The sequence below is a fragment of the Lissotriton helveticus genome, chromosome 4_1 (assembly GCF_964261635.1).
Source record: "Lissotriton helveticus chromosome 4_1, aLisHel1.1, whole genome shotgun sequence".
NCBI classification, from domain to species: domain Eukaryota; kingdom Metazoa; phylum Chordata; class Amphibia; order Caudata; family Salamandridae; genus Lissotriton; species Lissotriton helveticus.
The window spans coordinates 580931731-580954360 of record NC_136063.1 but is presented as its reverse complement, the minus strand read 5'-3'; the positions used below and the strand labels follow the sequence as shown (position 1 = coordinate 580954360).

Sequence of the window (22630 nt, the reverse complement as noted above, 5' to 3'; positions counted from 1 at the left end):
ATCGACCATGTGAACACTACATGTTGCCAGGTAGCTGCCCAGAGTTTTGGTATGCCCCTTTCATCCTGGACCTCTAATGTGCCACCTGGGATCCCACATCACTTGGATTTCAAAGCTCTGCTTAGTTCCACCTTATGGCTTAGTTATGTTTTGGTGGGCTAACGAGTGAACAAACTGCCTGCTGTCGAGCAGTCCCACAGTGATGATCAACCAAGTGAACACTGAACTGAGCTTGTATTGCAGACAACCGCACCAGTAACGTGGCCAAATGCAATCAATGCTGTGGCCTGATGAGCCCATTGCACAAGCAGATGGTTCAACTATAAGCCCCCAGTAGGGAGGCGCTAGGGGGCGCACGGCGACATGGCTGCCTGAGAAGCAGCTCCGCCGGGCGATCGCCAACTATGGTGGATGTCGCCGATCTCACCCAGGCCACCGGCCCCTCGATCGACTAGCAAGATGTGTGAAATGGTGGAGCACATAACGTGTTGAGAAACGGCCCCCGGCGGACAGCGACTGCCCTGAAATTTGCGGATGACCGTGGCGAGAGGTCCGGATGCCTGACAAGATGGCCGCCGCGTTGGGACGTGCACACAGCGGCCAGGCGGAGGACAATCACCACTCTACTGTCCAGGAGCGGGGAAACGTGGCGGAGGTAGGATTCTGAGGACTGGCCTCCCCACTGCCCCTGCATCAAAAATTGTAGCGCTGCGGTGCGCCGGGGACCCACGTTAAGGCGCTGGATGCGCTGCCTGACAAAATGGCGGCCGCGACTCGAAAAACGCGGGCATAATCTAATAATCCCCAACTCCGGTAGAAGTGCCGAGACACTGGCGGTAGCCTGACACAGCGGAGGGGAGACCAGCAAGCGGAGGAGCGCCCAGCGTGGAGAACGGTGCGGAGCGCTAGCGGAGAGGGAGACATACCCACGCTCCTGCAGGGTGGATGGTGCTGGCTACTGGCGGCGAGCGCTATGAGAAGCAAACAGTCTGCGATTGTCGGTGCTGCCTGAAGATCTGCGTGGGCTCGCCCATACCTCGGAGACCTGTGGCCGCCACTGCCCGACCCCATCAGCCCATGAGAGCAGGTATCTTCATGTGGTTGCGCCAGGGTTGGCGTCTGCTGTGAATAACGTGTCCTTCCTGGCGACCACGTGCGGGCGGCCCCTCTTGGTAGGACGCTCGCAGACCCCGGAATTACAGGCCCGCGCGGGCTGCACGGAGAGACAACGACCTGGCATGCGTTGGGCCTGCGGAAGCTACACACCTGCGGTGATGGCTGCCTGCCTTAAACACTGAGTGTAGAGGGGGTGTGCTGGCCATATTGCGACGACACGCCACCTGTGGGGTCAGAGAGGCCTGAGATATCCTCTGCCCAGCGAGCTGCCACACTGGGACACTTTCTCTGCACGATTGAGGGGCCACCAGTCCACTAAGTGGAGGGGGTTTGCTAGACGGCGGTGCGGACAGCGAACAGCCGGCCTTCGGTCACGTTGCCTCACGACCGGGGGAGTGTCACCCTCGCCCGGTGCTTTCAGCGCTGTGACGATCTTTTAGGCGGCGATCGCCCCAGGGGTGGGGTTCAACACGGCGTCAGCGACCAGACATACGAGGGCATCGGGGTCCACGTGCAGGAAGGCGACCTCCCCACCCGCAAGCATGGGCAAACCAGACAAACACCAGCAGAAGCTGCCCTTTGAGACGAAAAAAACGCAGAAATCCACTGACGGGGTGCTGGAGGAAGAGGCAGGTCAGGCGCCCAATAACAACATCAAAAAGATCCTGCTAGCGATACAATCGAACCTACAGGATATTAATGGCAAGTTGGACAACTTAACTTGCAGAATGGACACCATGGCGGCGCGACAGGAAAAGCATGGAGAGAGACTGGATGAGGCCGAAACACGAATATCCGCGGTTGAAGATGAGGCGCGGGCCTCCACCTCAAAATGCGCAGATATGGAAAGGCTACTGGAGGTTATCAAGGCGAAGGAGGAGGATTTAGAAGCGCGCTCGAGGCGCAACAACGTACGGATCACGGGCCTGCCGGAGTCCACCAACACAGGCCGCATGGAAACCTACGTGGAAACACTGTGCAAGGATCTGTTCGGAGCTGAGGCCCTGTCGCCCCTCTTCATCGTGGAGCGTGCTCACAGGTCGCTGGCCCCGAAACCACCGCCAGGTACCACGCCGAGACCGATTGTTGCGCGTATCCTCAATTACCGCGACAGGGACACGATCCTTCGGCTAGCAAGAGAGAAAGGGAAGATCCAGCATCAAGGGAACTCCTTGGAATTTTACCCGGACCACACAGTTGCGGTCCAGCAGGCCCGGAAAGAATATACTGCAGTGAAGACCAAATTGCGTGAGTTGAACATTGTCTACTCCATGATGTATCCAGCACGCCTCAGGGTGGTGTGGAAGGAGAAAGCGACAGTACTACCGACACCGAAAGCAGCACAAGAATTTGTCAAAAGGGTTCAACGAGAGATCAGAGACAATTCGCAAAATGAACAACGACGAGACTCGGACTAACAATGAGGGGTTGTTTCATGGTATGCCACTGGTGAGTGTACAGTTCAGTTACCGATCATGCGTTTTAGCATGGACTTTAATCTCCGCACTTGCTAGACTGCTTGAACCTGTTTTCCAGTTTGCCCGGTAGTGGGATTGATTCAACATGCACGGTGTGTCTGGGTGGAGAGGTCCCGATGGGGCTAAGAGGCCTCTGATCGGAGATGCGGCTCACTACGAACTTTGTACTGGGAATGCATCACGACACATGCACATTACATAAGGCAATATTGGCGTACACAACTGAGTGACACTATTACCCTGTGGCGATTACTCAATGCAGGCTAGTGCGCGAGTGGCGAGAAACTGCCCCCTTGTCTGCTGTGCTCTGCTCAATATGTTTTGACTATGGGACGCCTCCGTCACTGACTGTGAGAGATCCCCAATGCACTCTGTGCGGCGAGCAGTAAGGGTGGGAGGAGAGGGATTCTGTGCCTTGATGATTAACTGTTGAAATTGCATTGGAGACGCACTGTGCCAGACATGTTGCTCGGCCAGTGGCTTTGTTGTTGGTTGTTCGGGGGGTGGGGGGGGGGGGGGGACGGCGAGTATTCACCTGAACTGCGTTTCATACAGCTTCTTTAGCATCGCCCACACCTGTACACCAGGTGGTGAGTTGTGCCCCTGGCGGACCTCTACAAGGGTATTACCCAGTAAGAGTTTGGTTCTGGAACTGTATTACTGTTTATGGGAGTTCTGGATTGGTGCACTGGATGGGACTGGCTTCGGCAGGTTGGGGTTGCTGGAGTGGGTGGGTTCTGGGGGGGTGGGATGTATGATTGTACTGTTAGGCCGACAGAATGTGTGATGTCTTTTTGTACTGGTTCCAAGTTAGTCCCGGCTGCTGCTGGGTCGACTGGAACAACTAAAAGGGAGATACTAACAATCCCTATGCAATTGATTTGTGATGAGCGCTCATGCCTTATATCATTGGCTTTTGATGGGGCCCAGGGAGGCGGGTAGACACAGTTTAAACGTTCTAACCTGGAACATTAGAGGGTTCTCACAGCCACGTAAAATACGGCAGATTTTTGCAAGCCTGACAAGGTGGAATGTGGATATAGCGTTCCTACAGGAGTCTCACCTGGCCCCACACTCGCATGCACAACTGGGGGCAAGATGGGCGGAGGAGGTTTTCAGGGCCTCGTACTCTTCTTACTCTAGAGGGGTGATCATTTTGGTGAAACGAGGGGTGGGCTTTGTGAATCACACAGTAACACAGGACCCTTCCGGCAGGTTTCTAATGGTATCAGGTACATTGAGGGGGCAGAAGGTGACATTGCTGAATGTATACGGTCCTAACACAGATGCCCCGGATTTCTTCAGGGAGGTATGGGGACACCTACAGAAACACAATAGCGCACATATATTGTGTGGTGGTGATTGGAACGTGACACTACGTGACGGTTTGGACCGTTCAGCTAACTCGGTGGAACAGCACAAACACTCACGCACAATGGTGGGACACATGATGAAGGATCTGGGTCTAGAGGATCTTTGGAGGTTGAGGAACACCGACGCACCTGGGGCCACGCACATTAATGCTTCCCACAACAGCTGGTCCAGGCTGGATTATTGGCTGGGCTCCTCTGACCTGGCGCTATGGGTGCGACACCTACAGGTGCTCCCTCGCACGCTGTCTGATCACAATCCTGTCCTCCTGCAGCTGGACATTCCACGATACGCACCCCCCCCCTTCCAATGGCGCTTTAACGCACGTGCTCTAACTGATGCAATTTATGCAGACACGATTAAGAAGGCGATTAAAGATTACTTTGACCTTAATGCCCCATCGACTGATGACCCTGGCATCCTCTGGGAAGCATTCAAGGCCACGATTAGAGGGGTCTGTATTAGCACCACAGTGGGGGTTCTGAAGGATATTAGAACTCAGATACGCAGGTGTGAACAGCAAATGAGAGACCTGGAATCCCTATATGAGTCCACTCAGGATATCATACACCTGGCCAAACTCCGCGAAATACACACAGAACACGAGACCTTTCTAGACTCTGAAATGAAATATTTAAACTGCACGCATGTGGCTAGAGCCTTTGGGGAAGGAGGTAGACCGGGGGCTGTTTTAGCTCGGAAGATCTGTACAGGTCGCGGCCCGACTGCGATCCTTAAGGTGAAGAACGGGGAGGGTGACACACAAACCCATGCTAATGACATACTGAAATGCTTTGTTAATTCATTTGGATCCCTGTACAAATCCCAGCCCACTGCTCCGGCAGATGACACCTATGAATACCTGCACGATGTAGCGATAGGGTGGCTGTCAGATGCGCACAGGGAGTACTTAGCAAGGCCTATCACAGCAGATGAGGTTACAGAGATCATAGGCTCACTTCCGAATGGCAAGGCACCTGGCCCGGATGGGTTCACCCCGGAATTTTACAAACAATATGCAGACATACTAGCGCCACACTTAGTAGATATGTATGGCACCTCCTTTGAGAAAGGCATGCTCCCCCCCACGTTACGCGAAGCCATGATTATCGCTCTCCTGAAACCATCTAAAGATCCGGAGGAATGTGACTCGTACCGACCATTATCTTTAATAAATGTAGACTCGAAAATTCTTGCGAAGCTTATAGCCAAGCGGCTGTCACCACTGATGACCAGTCTGGTGCTGCCAGATCAGTCCGGCTTTGTACCCTCCAGATCGACAGCACATAACACCCGGACTCTATTTGCACTATCGCACTATCTGCAACCCTCAGTCAAAGCTGTAGCGGTCATGTTAGACGCGGCGAAGGCATTTGACTCCATTGAATGGAGGTATATGATCACTGTCCTCAATAGAATGGGGTTCCCTAAACGTTTTGTGCAATGGGTCACCCTGCTTTACACGCAACCAAAAGCCAGGGTCAGAATTAATGGGTATATTTCGGATCAATTTGCGATTGAGCGAGGGACGCGGCAAGGCTGCCCACTCTCGCCGCTATTATTTGCGTTAGCACTAGAACCTTTGGCGTGTCTGATACGACAGAACTACAAGGAATCGGCACTGCACTTCATAGCCAGGCCGCTTCACATATCCTTATATGCGGACGACATGTTGCTATACGTCCGGGACCCGGAGACTCACTTAAACGCCATACTCAGGGAATACATAAGGTTCGGGGGGCATTCGGGTCTGGCCATAAATTGGTCCAAATCATCTATAATACCCCTCACGGACACCACTTCTACGTTTGTGGTGGACTTTCCGCTGGGATGGCAACAGGACCCTATCAGATACCTAGGGGTCATGTACCACAGGGATCCGGATGAGGTGCTTAGGGCAAACTACGGAGTGGTGCTGTCGAAACTGGAGGACAGTGTAAAACGTTGGATACATCTGCCCCTTTCATTGGCAGACAGGATAGCGATTGTCAAGATGAACATACTGCCCAAGCTACTATACCTGTTTAACAACATACCAATCACTCCACCGCAGGCTGTCTTCCGACACATAAACTCCCTGGTGCGGACCTTGATTTGGGCGGGTAAACAGGCCCGTGTGGATTTGCGGACTCTGACACTTCCACTTGCACGGGGCGGCTTCGGGGTACCTGACTTCCTCCTGTATTATTTGTGCGCACAGGCACAATATGCGGCGTATTGGTATCACGCAGTTCCGTACCTCACTCACACCGCTATAGAGGAGAGCGACGCACACCCTATTCCACTCACAGCAATAATCTCACACACCCGCCCCCCGCTGCATGCTAGAGATATCAACACGGTGGATGCTACGGTCAAAGCCTGGCATAGATTAGGGCAACTAGCACACAAGACCCCACTATATGCTCCAGCCATGATGCTACACCATCACCAGGAGCTCTCGGTAACTGGGGAAAGCGTCGGAATGTCTCTACTGGCCAAAGCCGGTATTGATAGGATGGGGGACGTGTTCCAAGATGGCGAGTTCGTGGGCTTAGACAAACTGGGTTATGTTCATAACCAAACATCCATGTTTCGCTTCACATATTTCAGACTCACTAGAGCCCTGAGGGAGCACTACCCTACGTTCCCTTCGGAGCCGGAATGCCTTGCACCACTGCAACTGTTAATCACAACTAATGATTTATCACACCTGGTGTCTAGGCTGTATTCAGCCGCACAATCGGAACTAGACGGACAAGTGTTGAAGGCGAAGGGGCGGTGGGATGCACTACTGGACACACCATTGTCTGAGGACGAATGGGCTAGCACATGCGCTCTGACACAGATACTTACACCAAATGGTAATCTGAGGTTAATTCACTTTAAATTCCTCCATCAAGTGTATTACACACCAGAGAAATTGTTTAAATTTGGGCTTCAGGAGGAGGACAGATGTAAAAGGTGTAACCAGGAAGGTGCGGGCTTTGCACATTTGGCGTGGGACTGCGCCAAGGTGGAAGGATACTGGGGGGAGGTAACTGCCACTTTATCTGTTATGCTGGAGGAGGAGGTACACTGTACACCCAAAGTCTGCTTACTGGGGATAGTACCGCAGTTCAGGGCCTTGAAGAGGAAGTTCTGTGCGATAGCACTCTTATTGGCTAAGAGACAAGTGGCACAATGCTGGCATAGTCGCAAAGTGCCGAAGTTAAAAACATGGTTGCATGACATGTCCACCTGTCGTGACAAGTTACAAACTTATGAAGAACTGCTGCCAGTTAAGTCGCGACCAAAAAATATGTGGGTTTATCTGGAGGATTATCTGACCTCCCTGCAAGATGATGAGGAACTTCCAGCCATGGACTGAACGGGTCGCATGACTGCATGAGTGCTTGTGGGACGGGTGTGAGATGACGGCGGGAAGAGGGGGACCCTAAGTATGTCAACACTACTGCTAGGTAGTACATTAAGATTACACTGTACGGTCTGAATTGGGGTATGTTGTTTTATTGTTCTTGTTATTAAAAGAGAAAAAGTGAGACTCAGTTCTAATGCCAGCTATTAACCATGCATACGATACCCTGCAATATTCTGAGACGTGTGTAACATTCGATCACAATGATGGTTAACCACTTGGCTGCTAAGGCACATTATGCACTTCCATTGACTTTCCATTGAAATCAATGGAAACTCCATGACGAGTTACCCTTGTCATTAGCACTGAAGGGGTTAATGGAATAAACGTAGCGAGCCGGCCTCCGGGTTGTAGGCTCATGCTGTGTCGAATGCTTGATTTTCAATAAAGGTCTTGCGCAAAAAAAAAAAAAAAAAAAAAAAAAAAAACTATAAGCCCCCAGTAAACTCCCACCAACCCCAGAACAAGTACCACTGCCCAGATCATAGCGTTATTCTGGTTGCGCCCCAATCTCGTCCTGTTTCGCTTTTTGTTTGTGCTGCCATTTTGTTGTTGTGACTCCTAGCCCGTCTCTCCACCCGCTCCCGCCTCCCAGCTGCTCCTCCCTCCCACTGATAGATAAGGATTGACCCATCTGGTCTAGCGCTGTGACCGTCCTGGCTTGCTCTGAAGCGGTCGCTCCTCACGCTCCCTGATCATCCTGACTTCGTAGCGCTATACTCCTCATTGCTGCCCGGTATCGTAGCACGTACTGCTCACCGCTCATTGCTGCTAATTATTAATTGAGCACTGCTCGCATTGCCTGTAACATTATTTGTGCTTGGTATCGTAGCGCCATACTGCTTACTGCTCACTGCTGTTAATTAGTAATTGTTGCACTGCTCGCATTACCTGCAAAATTATTTGTGCCTGATTGTGCCGGTACCACTGCCCAGATCATAGCGTTATTCCGATTGTGCACCAATCTCGTCCTGTTTCGCTTTTTGTTTGTGCTGCCATTTTGTTGTTGTGACTCCTAGCCCGTCTCTCCACCCCGCTCCCGCCTCCCAGCTGCTCCTCCCTCGCTCCGCCCCCCTCCACTATCTACATATGTCAGAGCAACAGACGTGCAGCGTCCACGCGCAGGGGACGCGCCCCATGCGCGCCGAAGGCGCGCCAAAGGTAAGCCCGTCTACGCCCGTCCGCGCCTGGACCGCGCCCGACCCCCTGGTCCCCGCAAAATCCACTCCACCCGCATAACGTACGACACCGCCACCCTCTCAGCTCTTAACCCCGGCCGACTCCCAGACTGCTACCAAGCCGCCCCAGGACACACCCATGGACCCTTCACCTGCCACTCCTGCAAGTTCGACTGCATCAGAACTCACACCAAATCCACAGACTCCAAACAGAGCTCCGACACTAACCACCTGAAGTGCATCCTGCTCAACACCCGCTCGGTCCACAGACACACCATTGAACTTTGGAACCTACTCGACACCACATCTCCGGACGTCGCCTTTCTTACAGAAACCTGGATGAACGCCTCATCAACGCCCGACATCACCTTAGCCATCCCGGACGGCTACAAGATCATCGGAAAGGACCGCATCAACCAAACAGGAGGAGGCATCGCCATCGTCCATAAGAACACCATCCGCATCACAACCAGCTCCGATGACAACCTCACAACCGCCGAACACCTTCACTTCCAGATTCACACCGACCCTAAGACCACACTCAGAGGCACCCTCATCTATAGACCACCCGGACCCCGCACACAATTCAGCGAAGACATCACTGACTTCATCAGCCCACACGCCCTCCCCTCCGAGGACTACATTCTACTGGGAGACCTCAACTTCCACCTGGAACAACGACAGCAACACCACCACCCTTCTGGACAACCTCGCCAATCTCGGACTCAAACAACTTGTTGACACCCCCACCCACTATGCCGGCCACACGCTCGATCTTCACCTCCAGCAAGCACATCTCCTTTAACCACACCACAGCGCTCCATTGGACGGACCACAGTTGCGTTCACTTCAACTACAAAAAGCCTACGACCCACAACCACCCACAACAAATTCCCCGGAGAAACTGGAACAAAATTACAACCGACCAGCTCTTCACATCGCTTCACCAAAACTCTCCTGCTAAATCATCGGACCCAAACCAAGCAGCCACCAACCTCACACAATGGATCACCCACAGCGCTGACGAATTAGCACCCTTGAAAAACCTTCAAATCAAGCAAGGCAGCAAAAAAGCCCCCTGGTTTAATGATGACCTTAAGAAATCCAAGAAGATCGGTCGCACCCTCGAGAAAGCCTGGCGAAAAAACCCAACCACTGACAACCTGGCCACCTTCAAGAACGCCACCCGAAAACACCACCAACTGATCCGATCCACCAAGAAATCAGCATTCAAGGATCGACTCGACAACAACGCCCACAACAGCAAGGAACTATTCAACATCGTCAAAGAGTTTACCAACCCCACCGCCGGCACCAATGACATCACTCCCTCCCAAGACCTCTGCGACTCTCTAGCCTCGTTCTTCCACAACAAAATCGCTGACATACATAACAGCTTTGGAGACCAGTCCACCCCACCCACCTCCGAACTAAAACCCCCATCCAACAAACCTTTGCGCCTGGAACCCAATCACCACTGAAGACACCATCCGCCTGATGAACACCATCCACTCAGGATCACCAACCGACCCATGTCCCCACCACATTTTCAACAAAGCAGACTCTATTATCGCACCCAATCTCCGAGACGTCATCGACTGCTCCCTCAACTCCGCTACCTTCCCGGAAAGCTGGAAACATGCCGAACTCAGCGCACTCTTGAAGAAACCCACAGCAGACCCCACTGAACTTAAGAACTACCACCCCATTTCACTCCTCCCATTCCCTGCCAAAGTCATTGAGAAAGCCGTCAACAGTCAACTCGCCGCCTTCCTCGAATCCAACAAATCCCTCGACCCTTCACAGTCCGGCTTCCGAGCCAAACACAGCACCGAGACCGCCCTCATCGCAGCAACAGACGACATTCGCACTCTACTGGACAACGGAGAAACAGCTGCCCTCATCCTACTTGACCTCTCCGCAGCCTTTGACACAGTCTGTCATAACACCCTTATACAACGCCTCAGCAACGTCGGAATACAAGGAAAACACTGGACTGGATCATCTCGTTCCTCGCCGGAAGAACCCAGAGAGTCCGCCTCCCCCCTTTTAAATCAGAGGCCACCGAAGTCATCTGCGGCGTACCACAAGGATCTTCACTCAGTCCCACCCTCTTCAACGTATACATGAGTCCCCTCGCATCCATCGCGCGACAACACAACCTCAACATCATCTCCTACGCAGACGACACCCAGCTGATCCTCTCCCTCACCAAAGACCCAAACACCGCCAAAACCAACCTACACGAAGGGATGAAAAAAGTAGCCGAGTGGATGGAGAACAGCTGTTTAAAACTGAACTCGGACAAAACGGAAGTCCTCATCTTAGGATCATCCCCCTCCGCCTGGGACGACTCATGGTGGCCACCGGCCCTAGAAACCGCACCCATACCAACGGACCACGCACGTAACCTGGGCTTCATCCTGGACTCCTCCCTCTCGATGACCAAACAAGTCAACGCCGTCTCATCATCATGCTTCAACATCCTACGTATGCTCAAAAAAATCTTCCGTTGGATCCCCACCGAAACAAGAAAGACGGTCACCCATGCACTGGTCACAAGCAGACTGGACTACGAAAACACCCTTTACGCCGGAACCACAGCCAAACTACAGAAAAAACTACAACGCATCCAAAACGCCTCAGCCAGACTCATCCTAGACATCCCCCGCCAAGCTCACATTTCCGGTTACCTGAAAGACCTCCACTGGCTCCCTGTCAACAAGAGAATAACGTTCCGTCGCCTCACCCACAACGCCCTCTACGACCTAGGACCAGAATACCTCAACACGCGCCTGTCCTTTTACACCCCCACCCGCCAACTACGATCGTCCAATCAAGCCCTTGCCGCAATTCCACGCATCCAAAAATCTACCATGGGGGGTGGGGGGGGGGGGGGGGGGGGGAGATCCTTCTCCTACTTAGCGGCCAAGACCTGGAATTCTCTCCCCACCCACCTCCGCCTTACACAAAACCACCTCTCCTTCAGAAAACAACTAAAAACGTGGTTATTCGACAAGTAAAGTTCCCCCCCTCCCTCAAGCGCCTTGAGACCCTCTGGGTGAGTAGTGCGCTATACAAATTTAAACTTGACTTGACAAGCAACTTAAACACCACTCTTGCAGTCGATGGGTCACTAGTATACCTGTGGTGGAATTTTCTGTCCAGTTTTGGAAGGTGGGTTTGTTTGGTCCAAGTAGACAGCATGGCTCAAAAGACCAACATGGACTAAGGGAGTGTGGCACTGCACCTGCGTTCTAGCTCCCCCAAAGTGTGCTGTATTGGAGATCACAAACACACAAATCAACACACACACAGCTTGAACACAGAGCAGGCACTGCTAACAAGGACTTAAGGACACCATCCATCAAGGCAGAGAGTTTCACAAGTATGACAGAAGTCAGGGATAGTGAGTTATGGGCATTAGGACATGCACAGCAAATCACCCTACTTCTCATCACTGCACCTGTATATTCCACTTTCCCATTGCACTGTTTCTCATGAGTAGTATTGTGTTGAGAGTAGAGATAAAACATACTTTTTTAAAGATATATTGATGCACGTGAATTTATTGTGTGCTCTTGTATGTACACTAGTTTAGAGTCTCTAACCCACACCCCTTCCAAAAATAAGCCTTATACTGCTGTCTTCACTCCCATGAGGGTCAAATGCTTAGTCATCACTTTTGAGCTCATTAGTATGGTGCTCAGAAACCAAATGTAAAAGGCTCTCAATGATGCAGTTGGTTACCAATAATCCCCGAATGCCCTGGGACCCCACCTGTTACGAACAACCGTCAATGCCTTTACCACACCTGGCGGTTGTTGCCTTGAACCCTCTCATTAATCGTACACATAATAGCAGGAATCAGTATACATTCATTATTTGAATGTGCTACTTTGCAGGTATTGAGCATTTCACAAGGGAATACTTACTGTTTACAGTGCACACCGAAGTCTTCTATCTTATTTAAAGGGATAGTCTGGTATTCCGATGGACCTTCATCCGGAGGCTTATACCCCTAAAATTTCCAATAAAATAAATTTTGGCATCACAGAAAGGAATGATATGGAAAGGCAAAAGTTATTTAAACACCACAATTATGAACACAACCAAAATAGAAAAGAAGGAATTGCCTATCATTACTGGCTGCGCCCTAATGACATGTGCTAAAATCCACATATAACAAAGTAAAAAGCCATAAGTAGAAATGAAAGTAATAAATTACAAAGAGAGAAACCTAATTAGCCCTAAAACAGAGCACTTGCAGGGTCATTACATTTTTGCACAAATGGAAAGCCACAAGAGGAAAATCGGAAGTTGCTATTGGTGAGAAGCTATATCCATGTCTAGGTGAAGAATCTGAGAACTCATCACACCCTCTGCAGTAATCTAACTCTGAGATTCCAATTAGTGTGTTACTATCACATTTATTTCCTGCACACATTTAGACAGGTAATACATGGCTGAAATGGAACATGGCAAAACCTCAATATTCCATGTAAGTGTACTTTGGAATGGGGAAAATCATTTACCAGATGTGACATTAATAGCTTAAATTCTCATAGGGATTGCAAAGAGGCACTTGTTGAGTCAAATGCATTGCAAAGAGAGAGCTGGTGAACAGACTATTCTAAACAAAGGCATTCTTAGGTCGTATGCAACAGAATTTACTCCCATCTCCTGTATTCTTCTGCACATTTATAAGTGGAATGGCAGAAAAGTGGAAATGTAAACCAATCCAATTATCGAATCCTAGAGTGAACAACAGACTGGTCTGGAAAAATGAGGCTTGGATTTGTGGAATAGGACGTGATCATTTACGTACGATGCCAAACGCAAGGCCATGGGCCTGGTCTACAGAAATGTTGCAGCACAACAGCGGGTGGGACGGAGGTAGTTTTACAAGTTACTAAACAGGACTATTTTGCTAATCATATCTGAGAATATCAAAGGTGGTGAATAATGTGACAAGACCTTGGAAAGTGCATACAAATGTTAGGTTGCACAGGAATAGTTATAAGCGGACAACCTGGGCCTTTTTAGGACTCACTACAGACATCTTTGGCCATTTGCCAAACTTCACGTTTCTACCACAAACACCCAAACAACCCCAACCATACAACACAACAAAATGCACATCATATAACAGACCACATTCAGAAAGGAAACTCAGGTCTTCTATTCACCAATGGCATGGTCAAGTAAGCGATCATCATTCACTGGCTTGATGGATTGTCAGTCACATTGGTGCCCACAGCATATCGCAGAATCTTACAATAATAAACATTGGCAAAACCTGCAAGTCTCCCATGAATTGCATGCATGTGTCAAGATGCAAGACCAGGAATAGCTAGCCACCTTGTATTGGATGTTGTATTTAACAAAACCCATTCCAAGATGGCTACTAATGTGATACGTCATGACACGTTATGATGCATGCATCGTGCTGCAGATGGCTATTTTAATTCATCCTTCTAACAATGTGGGTAAAAGACTGTAAATTAAAATATATAAAAAAAGAACGCTAAACATGGGCAGAGCCAGGGCTGGACTGGGACAGAAAATAGGCATGAGCACCAAAATAAAAGTGGCCTCCGTAAATAAATTAGACCACTAAAAAATGTGAACCATGTTTGCAAACTGGGGCAGTTTTGAACATATATAGACAGGCTTTATAAGTATTAGGCAAGGGATGGAAGGCTGTATAGATTTCAACTTTCTGCATGCAATGTTTGTTTTAACATCAGGAAAATAAATAGTAAAAACCGGCACAGTAGACCATAAAACAGGCCCACAAAAAGCAACAAAAAAAAGAAAAAAAAAAGCTTGCGCACGGACATATCCGATCAGCCCATCAGGCACTGCCTGATTGCCCTACAGATTCCAGTACGACCCTGGGGGGGGGGGAACGAGGGGGACATAAAAGGATGCAAGTGTCCCAGTAGAACTTTGCAACTTTATGGTCCTCAAAATAAAAATACAAAAAAAACAATGTTTTATAAAAAAAAATTACCTCGATGACAGGGAATGGGATGGAAGCGTAAGAAGGAGCATACAGAGCAAGGGGGGGTGCTCAAAATAAAATAAAAAAACAGATTACATTAAACACATTGAGCGGGATGGATACACAGGAAAAGTGGGAGAGCTGGAAAAGTGCATCAGTGAAAAGGCAGGAAAAGCCGAAGGAGAGAACAAGTAAACACATGCACTTCGATGAGGTGCTGAAAAAATAAAAGAAGACTGGCCTTGCCAATTGGTCCAGGGACGGACTGGGCCCAAAACCGGCCCCCACCCTTGCGGCGCACCGGGGGATTGCCCGGTGCCCGCTACGGCCAGTCCGGGCCTGAATAGGTCCTCTGTAAAGTGCTAACTCTTGCAAACAAAAGAAGGTACACGTGCAGCAACGAAGACGAGAAAACGGCGAAGAGGAAATAAAGTGAAAAGTGGAGATAGGACAGGGGAAGAAAGTTAGAGGTCCCGGATTTTGCTCACTTCCTACCAGTCTGCTGAGTCATGCCATGGGGCGGCCGGTTTTGTCCTCCACTTCGTAAAGTTTTTGCAGTGAGGCAAGATAGTGCTCCTTCGCTTCCTCATGGACCGGGGCATTGCTGGCCTTTTATAAGGTCTCAAGGTGAAATAGAGTCGTGTTGCTTCCCAATCTGAGGTGCAGTTGCTCTGCCTCCAATATGTTCGCTTTCATCTGTTTCAATTGGGCCTGTCTCCTGGCTTTCTTCGTGTCTATTATGTTTTGAGCCCCATCACGCAGGACCATCTTATAAGCCTCCCACAGTGTCATCAGGGAGGGTACGGAGTCTATATTTTACTCACTGTATTGGATTGACACAGATCGCAGATCCCGCATCACTTCAGCATCTTGGAGCTCTCAGCCACTAAGGCGCTACCCCCCTCTTACTGTCAGTCTGTGCCCCCAACACCACCAACAGAGGCCGTGGTCCAAGATGCCAATCGACAACGATTCAGCTGACAGGTGACCAGGAAACTCCCACATCGAAAAAAAGAAATAGTGTAGTCATGAGAAGGTCTGGTGAGCACGATTCCCTCTAAACTGCGTGCATGCGTGCCCGCGCACCTATTTGAATCAGAGCGTGCAGAGGCTTCTTTGCAGCGCGCACACACCACGAGAGGCAAGTATTCATGTTAATCACAGTGCTGCCATTAACATGAATACTTGAAGAAAAGCAGACAATCTGCCCCCTCCAAGCTCTGTTAACAAAAGTCATGCAGCAAGCCTAAAATCACGACGTGTGCTTTTGCAATCATTAACATATATTAGTGATTGTGAAAGCACACATCGTGCTGTTGGGCTTTTTCTTAACAGAGCACAGCAGTGTGTGTGCCTTTCTGAAAGTTTTCATGTTAAATGCAGCCCAGAGTGTGAGCATGTCGGGCCCTGCAATGAATATGAAAGCTTTCAAAAAGGCATGCAATCTGCCGCGGTCCAATAACAAAAGGCAGGCAACGAGCCTAACAGCACGTGTGCTTTCACAATCACTAATATGTATTAGGGATTGTGAAAGCACAAGTCATGCTGATAGGCTTGCTGCATGCCTTTTGATGATAGATAGGGTGACCAGAATTTTAAAACCAAAAACCGGGAAATTTCACATGAACAGAAAAGGGACTACACATAGCAGCCAAGGTTTCAGATTGCTATGTGTGACATTTTCAAAATGTCAGTGCAATTATGAGTGCATTTCAACGACTATGAGTGACACTTTCTTAAGAGCAAAAATCAGCCTTGCTCTATCCGGTACAATAGAACCCCTTTCCCGATATGAAGCAACCTGCCCCACCCAGTGCATTCAAACACCACACAGCCATTAGAACCAACTCCATTCATATCCACCAGAACCAACCTACTCCTTCGCAGTCCATCTTAACCACATTCACATGCGCAGTGTTCAGCTCACCTGTGCCAAGCAAGACTCGGGCCAGGTTGAGATGGGGCTAGAGGTCATTGGCGTTGCTTTGCTGATTATTGCCGGAGAGAGGGCGGGCCTGGCCTTTCAGGACAGGCCTCCGGTTGTACGGTGCTCCGTTATGGGTATTACATGCAGCCTTTGGTCTGTGTTAGCAGAGAGGGGCTACTGCCTGTGTGTTCCAGGGGTTACACTGAGTAAGAGTCCTAACGTAAACAGCACTGGGTAGCTTGAAGGCTCAGCTCTCCGACACCCGGACCGTGATGGTGACCCTGGTGCCAGTATAGTGTAACTGTGTCACGAAATTGAAATGGGAAATGTGACGAATGGTTGTTCAGTCAGCAACTGAACAACATTCAGCAAAATTAACCTGTCTGCGATGCTGCAGGGGACTCAGGAAATGAGCAGGTAAGATTTTAATTAAATTATTTCATATACCCATCCTGGGCTGCGCCACACTTTCTCAGTTTCTAACGCAGTCTACCAAGGGCCCGCAAGTGACTGGCATGGCAGGCTGTACAGGAAAAAGTATTCATACGTGAGCTTTGTTAATTTAAATACCACAGAGCTGGGATAGTTTTAGCACAGTCCTTGGTGTGCACACTTTGAATTATGGCCGACATCCTTAGGCTGCTTCAAAACCATGTCTGGTATGCGTATGGGTGGCCAGGGTTTACTATCAACATACCGGACTCAAAGCTAGTTGCGCCCCGGGGTCTCACCTGTGACTTTTGAAGATGCCAGCAACCGCCGGACGTCTTCCCCTGCACATGCCAGGCTGCGGGCAGATGCCACAGTCCAGAACGCGACGACTCGTGCATGCTTTCTGCTAAACATGAAGTAGCACCCCTCCTGCTGTGGCCGCAGTCTGGGTCGGGTTGCGGGCGGCCATAGTCATATTAGGGCTGCGCGGGTTGGCACAGCAATGCGCGGTTCCCACTGCCAAATGTAAACGGACTGTCGTGCCACACGCTCGCACAGCAGGCGGTAGGGCGCCTATAGCTAGGTGCATAATCTGTCTCAGTTTATCGGACATTGGGCGCAGGATAAATCAAGCAGATATTGATTTGCTCGCATTGTCCCGTGAGGTCAGTGAAGCTGAACGCTACGCCAGCCCACTATAGGTGAAGTGGTTACACTGTAACCCCCAAAGCCAGGCCCAAATCTAGGTGAGCCAACCCCTAAGTGTGCGCAGGCAGGGCTGACCGCGCGGTGCCAGCTTTCTGCAAGTGGTGCTAATTACTAGCTGGTACTGGGCTTGACATCGGAGGAGGATTTATAAATGTGTGACTTTGCATTTCAGTGCGGTGATGATGACCACCACACTAAAATGCGTTAGGGTACTTGGAGGGCTGCAAAAGGCATGCAAGAAATGCAGCAGGAGATAAAACTCATAGAAGGAATGTTCTGGGGTTGCTTAAGGACAGGACACAACAATGCATTTTTTCGGAATCCATTGTGGTGCAATCTTGAATAACACTGACACCTCTCAAGGATTTAGCATTCCCATTTGACAAGTGATAGTAAGGGACACATTGTTACATTAAAATACTTTTAATGGAGAATATGCTTTTGAATACTGTATCCTTTTTATGTTTGTTACATTTTCTAAACCTGCCTTAAGACCCTTCATGTGGTGCTGTATGTGTAAAAATACAGTCTTTTCTCTTCATTAAGCAAATGTTTGAGTGATATTTCCACTGATATTTGTCGCTGCACCCACACACGCAGTTGGGTTCTTGGCGCACACAGCCTTGGCTGCAGCGCAGAGACCTTATACTGCCGCACACAAAGAAAAACAATTAGATGGAACATTGCTGGCGAGTCCCAGAAAATAAGGAATAATGTCTGTCTTTCGAGTGTGTGGCTCTCCAAAAATCTATATGACCTAACAGGAGGGTCTCTGCTGGGAGCCCAGCTGTGCCAACATGTGATCTATCCAGGATCTTGTTCATTACCTCGTTGAGGTCTCCCTCCACAATGTGTAGATCAGCATCCGTCTCTAACCGGAGTGATCCAACTGCATCTATAACGGTTTGCTGTAATGTAGAGGGTGCGTAGATGCTTAAGGCAAACAGGTGGGTGCACCCTTTGGAGCTCTAGACCCAAACCAATCGCCAGGTCTTTTCTGTGTGAAAATCAACAGGATCACCAGTGCTCTGGTGACTTCGGAGTGGGCCAGTACATAGATTTGCAATGTGTTGGTTATGTTCCCTGCTGGGTGTGTCTCTTGCAGGAGTATCAGGTCTGGGGATTGTCTTCTAAGATATCGGGCCACCGCCCCATCTGAGCTTATCAAAGAGGCCAATGTTGTTCCATGACAGGACGTTCAACAAGTGTGTCTAGCCTCCTGGGTGTCATGTGTGTTCGTCATGCTCTCCATGCTCCAGCATATGTGCCCATGCGTAGGGATGTGGGTCTCGATAAAGTCCCTCTGCAAGGTATCCTATTGCTCTCCCTCCCTTTCCCAGGGGAAATGTGAGCCAAATAAGAGCCTGGTGGACATCGAATAAAAACTACCCAACTGTGGGAGGTAACCGACCATCCTGTAACTAATCCCTCCCTCACTCCACTCATCGTAAACGAAAGCATCTGTCACACAAACGTACAACTTACCCACATATTAAACACTTGGGAACAGTCTGGCATCAGCTCTCTCTACTTCTAACTAATGTAGCTGATGACCCTGGGGGTTCCAAATTAGCAATGAAGAGGTCCCAGAAGCGGACCATTCAGTCAGTCGCTCCCCACCCCTTGTCCTAGAGGGAACTGCACCCGGACCTCCCTTTACTTGGCCATCTATAGGGGCGACCTGGCCCGCCATGGGCCCGAAATCCTGGGCTAGCCTGGTTGTGGACTGATGGCTGTTTGGATTATTGATGTTAGATAAGTGGCTGGGGCGCAGTGCACTAGTTCCTCTCTTTCAGGCGGAGAGGGTTCCCCACTCACAAGTGTTCTGCTGGGGACTGACACCACCCTGCCCCAGATACCGGGTTTGGGGAGAGGGGAGGGAGGAAAATCACCTCCCACGTGTTCGGTTACCGTGTGGAGCGAACGTTCTGTGGGAGGCCTTCAATGGCAGCCTCTCTTCCATTCATTGTCCGGCTTTTCAACTGTGAAAAAGAAGTGAGTCTTTCCTTGGAGAATGCCCTTGAGTCGGTCAACTAGAGGAGCATGTATTTGATTTGCAAAGCTTACCTTTCACTTCCATGAACGTGAACCATGGCTACTTGACTGAGGGTATAGTCTGGAAAAACCTTAATTCATACAGACTCCAGCAAGACCGTGTGGGCTTCCTGTGCCACGTGGAGAATGGCATCCGAGTAATTGAGCAGATGCACAATCACCGCCACTGGAGGACAGTTGGGGGTGGGAGCCAGAGCTCTGTGGAACCTCTGTTATAAAACAGGAGGAAAGTTCTTGAGCTGGGACTCCGGATTTAAAACATTGCGTAAAGTAATGTTCTGGGCGTGTGCGCTCAAGTTCTTCTAAGACCCCCACCAAGCCCAGGCTGCTCCGCTGGGATCTGATGAAAGTCACTGTCGGCCCCTCTGTCCGTCAAAGGGGTTCAGAGGGTGAGAGTTCCAGTTGGCCGCTGTCCTCTTCAGTTCCCCGCAGGTGCAGTCAGTGCTAGAGGCCCAGGAGGGACATATCTGCTATATCCAGTGCACTCCCTGTAATGCGCAGGGATGTCTGCACTCCAGGGCTCGCACAGCGTGGCTTGACCAGTGCGCTTTCGCACACCCCTCACATATGGTCCGGGTCTGCAATTATTACACCTCTTTAAACTTATTATGCAAGTTATACATTCCCTGTTGAAATGGCAGGTGATCCGTCCCTCCATGCTCCCATTTCAGAGATGGAGGGACTCCTTTGCAAGGGTAGGTAATGGCACTATTCCAGCCCAAAGCAATCTACCCATTTATTAAATTAGTAAGGTGATTTTGCAATGGAGTGTATGAACCCTCAACATGCATGACACACAAAGCAGATGCCAGACAGAGAGAAACAACTTAATTCCACATATTTAGAGAGAACCACCAAACGCAGAGGACAGGATGCAACCTGTGAGGCAAGTGATGAAAACATTATAGCGAAAGGACAATTTATGTTGAGCCAATAACCTTTCCATATAAGAGATGCTTGTTAACTATAGGGTTTGTAAGTACAAGAATCTGCTTTTTGTCAATCCCCGATATTTAGTAGGTCAAGAGAATAAGTTTCCCATAAATAATGATGTGACTGCCAATTAAAGAAGTAGCAAACTCATTTATTATGCAAGGTGATCTGCTGTTCAATAATAATGTAAGCAACCGACACTAGCTACCAATAGATGTATCACAATGTGTATGTACTGATTCTAGCATGACACAAAAAACTGCATTTGCATTAACATAATGAATGATTTGTTACCTTCGGGTATGTCCTAAATGCTCCAAGGTTTACTTTTCCTGCAGATATTGTTCTAGTAGGATCAATCTAAATAAAAAAGGAAAGCAAGTGTTAATAATGCTTACTGCACATCTGCACAATATTCGCAAATTTATTATACTCCCTTCTCATCAAAACTACTTTCCTGCAAGGACATACTACTCATAGCCACACAAAGACATTTGACACACAGTCTAATGGATCATGGTAATGTCAGGCAGTTTAGCTAAACTACTGCGTTCTATCTTGGGGGAGAATTGTTTGCTAAACTAAGGGAGCAGGGAACTCTATGTTTTCGTAAACTTGAAGATCCTCAAGTAAGAAGTGTTTCAGCGCTTAAACAGTTTTTAAACTATCATCTTGAACACTCGTTTGGAACAACAATCTGGGCTTCCTGTGGCGTGCTGAAAATGGACTTGACTGATCATACTGTCGGATCATCTGAAATGTATTGCAACTGCCCAGTGTCAAAGTTGCTGTATTTGTCTCCACTTGTGCAGACATCTACCAACATGTGTAGGACTGACAATCTCACATTTTCTGATATATTTACTGTTGCTTCACGAAGTACTTCAACAGAGGCAGCTTTAACTCCACCATAGTCAACTGTGAATTCGTCATCACTAGGCTGATATCTATTTCTCTCTTGTCCATTTTACCTCAAAGGCTTGTCATCAAAGCTTACCCTTCATTTTTTGGCTCATGAGGTGACAGCCTGAGTGGCACAGACGCCACACGAAAGCTCAACTCATTTTGGGCTTCAGGGGTCGAGAGGACTTCGAGCTGAGCCAGAGCCAGATTACATTGGCTCACCCACCTCTTTGAGGTGGCTTGCCCACCTCCGGTATATTGAGCGGTCCACATGTTTTTAGAAGCCCACCATTATAATTCTTTACTGCTTTATCATCCGGTGAGGTTTGTGAACCCCCTGATTGTGTTTAGGATTAACTAAATACTAAAGGCAATCAGCTCCAACAGCTTCATCATTGTTCTCAAAGTCAGGTGTCAAGACCTGTGGTGGAGACAAGACTGTCCTTGCAATGCTTGTACTCTTTTCAGAGTCGGGTTTGCGTTTGATTTCAGAGCATCGAGCTTTGGTCCCAGGAAAATCATTTATCATCAACGAGGAAGAGGAAACCTTTTTTCAATTATTTAGCAGGTTCTTCTTGTACGGGTTGGATGTGTTTATCTTCACCTGCAAGTTGTCTAGATAGGAAAATAAATGAATAGATTGGGCAGATTTTATGCTAAAGGGTAACACTTTGAACTGACAATCCCTCTTAAAAAGAAACCAGAGGTATTTTCCCTGTATTTGCCAACAGTTCTTACTTCCAACACGAGAACAACATCCTGTAATGAAGTCATCCAGAACCTTTGTGCCTTGACAAACCCCAGTGTTTTGTTCCTGTAGGGCTACAAATTCTACTACTTCATTTACCCATAATTCCTGCACCTCTTTTTGCAATTCCTGTTCTTTCTTGTATGTATGTATGTGTTGGAGATTTAATAGGAGGTGGTTGGATGAACTCTATGGAAACTCATGATTTATTAAGTTTAGCACCCATTTGTCCATTGTAATGGGCTTGCGGGTGCATACAGAAGCCATTTTTCTTCCTCCTACAGGTTTTGTGTGCAGCAGATTGTGAGGCTGTGATTCTAGAGGTGCTGCCACTGGCAAGGCACAACGCTATTGCTTTTTTGGTGCTGTTGTTGCCA

The 22630-nt window shown here is 49.1% G+C and overlaps 1 protein-coding gene across 1 annotated transcript in view; it reads right to left on the bottom strand.

Moving 5' to 3' along the window:
- Positions 1-22630, bottom strand: part of LOC144828755 (COP9 signalosome complex subunit 5) — a 194641-nt gene that overhangs the window by 72732 nt on the left and 99279 nt on the right. Inside the window, exons 4-5 of the mRNA XM_078687200.1 lie at positions 20897-20962; positions 12476-12561 (exon numbers count right to left, since the gene is read on the bottom strand). Coding sequence (XP_078543326.1) covers positions 12476-12561; positions 20897-20962 — 152 coding nt within the window. The remainder of the gene's footprint in view (positions 1-12475; positions 12562-20896; positions 20963-22630) is intronic.